General features: G+C 38.3%; 1 protein-coding gene across 1 annotated transcript in view; it reads right to left on the minus strand.

The window, feature by feature from the left end:
• arhgef18a (rho/rac guanine nucleotide exchange factor (GEF) 18a) overlaps nucleotides 1-4,880 on the minus strand; it is a gene marked incomplete at its 5' end in the record, with an annotated part of 17,153 nt that overhangs the window by 3,713 nt on the left and 8,560 nt on the right. The window contains 7 exon segments of the mRNA XM_014007416.1: nucleotides 2,147-2,569; nucleotides 2,700-2,747; nucleotides 2,833-2,904; nucleotides 3,279-3,409; nucleotides 3,882-4,013; nucleotides 4,162-4,341; nucleotides 4,565-4,620. Of these exon segments, the coding sequence (XP_013862870.1) occupies nucleotides 2,147-2,569; nucleotides 2,700-2,747; nucleotides 2,833-2,904; nucleotides 3,279-3,409; nucleotides 3,882-4,013; nucleotides 4,162-4,341; nucleotides 4,565-4,620 (1,042 nt within the window).

Genomic DNA, 4,880 nt, shown 5'->3' on the forward strand with positions numbered 1-4,880 from the left:
CTGTAACTGAAAATATGGATGAAAGACTTCAGTTTAGTTTGTTAGTTTGTCGCGCTATGGCCAAGCTAATACATACAAGGCAATATAGCGTCGGCGCTAACGCAAAGGCTAACAGGCTAAGCTGAGGTTCTTCTTCCATGAAGCAGCTCTGTTGTCCTCCATCCATATTTTCAGTTACAGGCTGAGTCATTTCTACCTTCTCCTCTCTGTCAACGCTCTCTGGTTTCATTTAAAAGAGCCAATCGTCAGATATTGTCCAAGATTAAATTTCAGGGTGGATATAGCTCGCTCACACTGAGGACCTATCCACATCATCATTTACCCAGAATGCTTTGTGTGTAAATAAAATGGCTCTGTTGTCCTCCATCCATATTTTCAGTTCCAGGCTGAGTCATTTCTACCTTCTCCTCTCTGTCAACGCTCTCTGGTTTCATTTAAATGAGTCAATCGTCAGATATTGTCCAAGATTAAATAAATAAAATGGCCCCATCCATGCAATATATTTTTAAACTTTTAGTTTAAAAATGATAAAAACTGAACATGCTACAGTATTTTACAGTCTTTATTTTACAGTCAAAATATGTTTATCAAATAGTCTAATGTTACAACTAATCATGGATCCCTTTAAACTTACATGTGCAACAAACACTTTTGAAGATTCAATCATTTTTAAACGCTTGGCAGAGTTTTGATACGGTTATTTATAGTAGCTCTGTTTAGCAAGTCGACAGGGAAGGATAAAAAGAAAAGGCTTTTCTTTTTTTCCCTTCAGCTGTCTCAGCGACTAAAGAAGCTCCCAAACGGCGGTCGTTTCCAACGTCAAGAAGTCTCTCTTGATTGGACACTTTGACCGTGTTTGTGAGCTCCTCCGGTCAGTTTAGATCTGGGAGTTTGTTAAAGTTTCCTTCACAAAAAAGAGTTTTTACTGAGGGTAAGAGCAGACTCACTGACAAATTCAGATTTAGACTTTAACGTTGCAAAACAATAAAGCCACAGAAATACCTCTGCTGGTCCAAAACACAGACCTCACAGTTTAATCATGGCACATAAAGACATGGAATTATGCATTTAGATGATCAAACATAGTCTAGATATCTCAATAAAAACAAGAATGTGTAGTGCATTTAAGAATCAATGTTAAACAGTATAAACTTTCCTTCAGTAGCATTAAACTCTTAAGGGGTTTTCTTCACGTTTTTGCTCAAAATACCATGCTGAAATATAACTGAGTGTATCTGAGCATTTGCAAACTCTACTTAAATAATCTTGGTATCAAAATAAAACTAAAACTTGGGAGATTTAATCAGAAGTGTAAGTATTCAAACAGCTGCTGTGGTTTTAGAGATATTGGGGATGGAACATAATTTCTTTTTCACTCTCACCTGAATATTTTTTTCATTAGACAGTATATAACCTATTTAAAACCATAACGAAGTAGGCTAAACACTCTTGGAAACCATAAATCCACTTGTGTTCATTACCTGTGCAAAGATTCATGCTGCTAAAATTAACTGGAGCGAAGTTACAGAGGTTTTAGTAAAGAAATAATTTTGTGCTTTGTCATTCTGCGCAGGACAGACCATGATGATACCATTAATAAATGTTAAGAAATATGAAGTTTTTACTTCCAAGACATATTTTTTACTTACCTGCCTTAAAAGACTTGTTACTGAATGTTTGGGGGGTTTTTTTGAAAAATTATCCAAACATTTATTTGTCACCATATATATTATATAAAATAATGAGAAATTATATTTGATTTCAGTAGGATCATAGTCACTCAATATTAAGTGAAAAAAAAAACTTTCAACCCACTTTAGAACATGTTTAGATATCCATTTTGATTTGCTTTAAAAAAATAATGTCAAAATCTTTTCCTTTACAGATTTGTTGTAATGTATTTACAGATTTACAATGCCGCCATTTTGTACAGTTGGTTTACTTTCTGATTCAACTGACTGTCTTTTGAACTGTTTGGTGAATGCAAAAATAGTTTCCATGAACTTTTAGCCAAGATTCGTAGCTTTCTTTTGATAATAAACAATGATAGATCTAAAGTTAAAAGAAGTTAAAAGAAATACAAAATGGAAAAAAACTGTGTGGTGCTCAAGAGGTCAACAAATCAGCTTTTTCATCACATTCTCACCCATGTAGGATCATCGTAATTGCGGGACTTTAACTTCTCCTTCTCTTTCTTTAGGCGTTCTTTATCCTTTTCTACTTTTTGTACAGTCTCTCTCAGCGACTTCAGGTCCTCCTGGTAGCTTTCCCACTGCCTCGTCAGCTCCGAGTTCTCCTCATCCAGCTTCTCCTCCCGCCTCCGGCACTCCTCCTCCCTCTGCTTCAGCGCAGCCTCCAGAGTCTTCCTCTCCTTCTCCCAGCGCTGCTGCTCGTCCCGGTGCTGAGCCCACTGCTTCTGCAGGTCGGCCGTCTCCTCCTTCTGCTTCTTCAGGGCGCGCTGCTTCTCCTGCTCCAGCAGCACGTTGCTGTAGCTGCGAGTGGGCAGCTTGCTCTTTGCGTGGAAGGCCTTCTGCAGCTCAATCATGCTGTCCTGCTGGACGATCACCGCCTGCATAGTGAAGATAGTGAACAGTTTTATTTCAACCCTTGGTTTTTTTCAACAATACAAAGGTTTTTTTTTATTATTATGGTCTGTGGAGAGCCGTACAACACGTTATACAATAGATTTCTAGTCTTACTTCTAAACTGTGGAGCTTCTTTGAGAGCTTCAACACACGGTCACACACCTACACAGAGAAACAAATAAAAGGTGCATTACCAGATAGAAGGAAAAACAGGACAAAGGTAAACAGAACAACTGAGGAGTATTACGGCTTTGTCAGGAAAATGACTTGATATTGAACTGCAGTGTGGCAGCAGATGGACTCCAGTTTCATCATCAGCCTGTTTTACAAACACCACAAAGAGCAAACAGTCAAATTAGTTTGTAGTAATTTTAGTTCCTTCCACAGATTTTCAACAGGATCAGGGCTCAGAGGGCCACTTCAAAATGTTTTCTTCTTAACCATTCTTGGGAGTTTTGAGTCATCATCCTGCTGGTGAACCCAGAGATCAAGCTTTCCGACACTGAGCCGCACATTTGACCTCAGAATGCCTTGATAGTCTTGAGATTTAATTGTTTCCATTACTTGCTTGTTAGTATTTCTCATTATTATCAGTTGCAAGTTATTTCAGGGACCTTTGTGGGATTTTCTATCTTTAACTAAAAGGGTACAAAAACATTTGATGGCGTCTGTAAATTGTTTAAGATCCTTTACATCAGCCTCCCTCACAGACTGTTCCAGGCCTTCAGAGATGGACAATCTCTTCAGCAGATTTTCACAGCTGGTTTGCCGGCTGTACGATGAAAAGCCAACACTTCTGTCCGGAGTATCAGCTGCATCTCCGTCTGAAAAAGTTTAACAGGGACAGTTACATCAGAAATGTCAGGTCTTTTTTTTTTTACAAAAAAATAAAAAATAAATAAAGACTAGTTGTAGAATAGAACTACTACATAAGCAGAAGTATGAATTCGTTTTACACTTTATACCATTTCATTTTGCATTTTGTCCAAAAATATCCATGTTTCTAAGAATAAACCATTCCTGCTAAATGATCAGTTAGTGTTTTACTAAAGATAAGACATGAGACTGTTTTCAACAGAAAACTTTGTCCTGAGATCCATATTAAAGTAATGAGCACAGAGAATAGTTAAACATGACTGAATGGACTTTTAAGCTAACTGCTGTTTTTCTTAGTGAATCGGTGTAGAGGATGATGATGATGCAGAAGTTCTTTTACAGACATGTTTCTTAGATAAATGAGATGTTTTTCAATTCTTTAATATACTGACATCTTTTATAAAAAACACACAAACTTACATTTTACGTTGGTGTTACTGTCTATTCCTGCAAAAGTCTGAGTCCTCCTGATCCCCACAGCCTGCATCTCATTCTCTGTGTGATGGTTTGGGCCTTTTATCCTCATGAAGAACAAGTTCTGCAGGATTTCCACTACAAATAAAAACAAATCTATTCTTTAGATCTGTTCTTTTAAAGATACAGTCAGCATTATTTAATTCATTGTTTGGTGTGGTTTGTTTGAATCTCAACATTGTTTCCACAGATCTAAAGTATCATCGGATTCTCTTTCTGCTCTTACCGTCTTCGATGGCCCCGGCGAGCAGTGCCTCCCCCTGCTGGAGGTCGGCTGTTTCTCCTCGCAGCAGCAGCCCTTTGTGTGGGGCTTCCTGCCCGATCACTTCCTTATAAAGAGCATCAAAGATCTGCTGCTTCTCTGCCAGGTAATGTTTTATCAGCTCGTCCCTCTGTTGCAACATATCTGCAGAGCAGCAACAAAGAGAAGCAGTAAAAACAGTTCGATACCTCTCCTGTCTTTATATCATAGGGCTGTTTTCACAAGACAGACCGGGCCTGGACCGAGGCGCCTTCTGGACGCCTCTGTGTGAGTTAACGAAGCCCGCCCCTGACGTGCCCGTCTCAGGAAGCAAGGCAACAGAGGCAAAATGACCTACAATTAAATCAAGTAATGTCAGCCATCTTACCTTGATAACGTTGCAATCCTGTAATCAGTTTGTTGTACTGCTCCTTTTCCTCATAACTGAAACACAGAGACACTTCTTTATTACTGTCTTTTAAAGTATAACTACCACCCACCCTCCCTGCGAGTTTAGAAAAAGTCCAAAAAGTGGGCAGTGAGTGAGAAGGTGTTAGACAAAATATTGCAAAATAAAAAAATGACATGAAAATGTCAAAATTTGCACAGAAATATAAGGAAAATACACTGAAAGGGGCAATATTATGTGTTTCTCAGGCATACATTTAAATACTATACCATAATAAAGTATCTGTCACCTTTAT

The sequence above is a fragment of the Austrofundulus limnaeus genome, unplaced genomic scaffold, assembly GCF_001266775.1.
Source record: "Austrofundulus limnaeus strain Quisiro unplaced genomic scaffold, Austrofundulus_limnaeus-1.0 Scaffold42, whole genome shotgun sequence".
NCBI classification, from domain to species: Eukaryota; Metazoa; Chordata; class Actinopteri; order Cyprinodontiformes; family Rivulidae; genus Austrofundulus; species Austrofundulus limnaeus.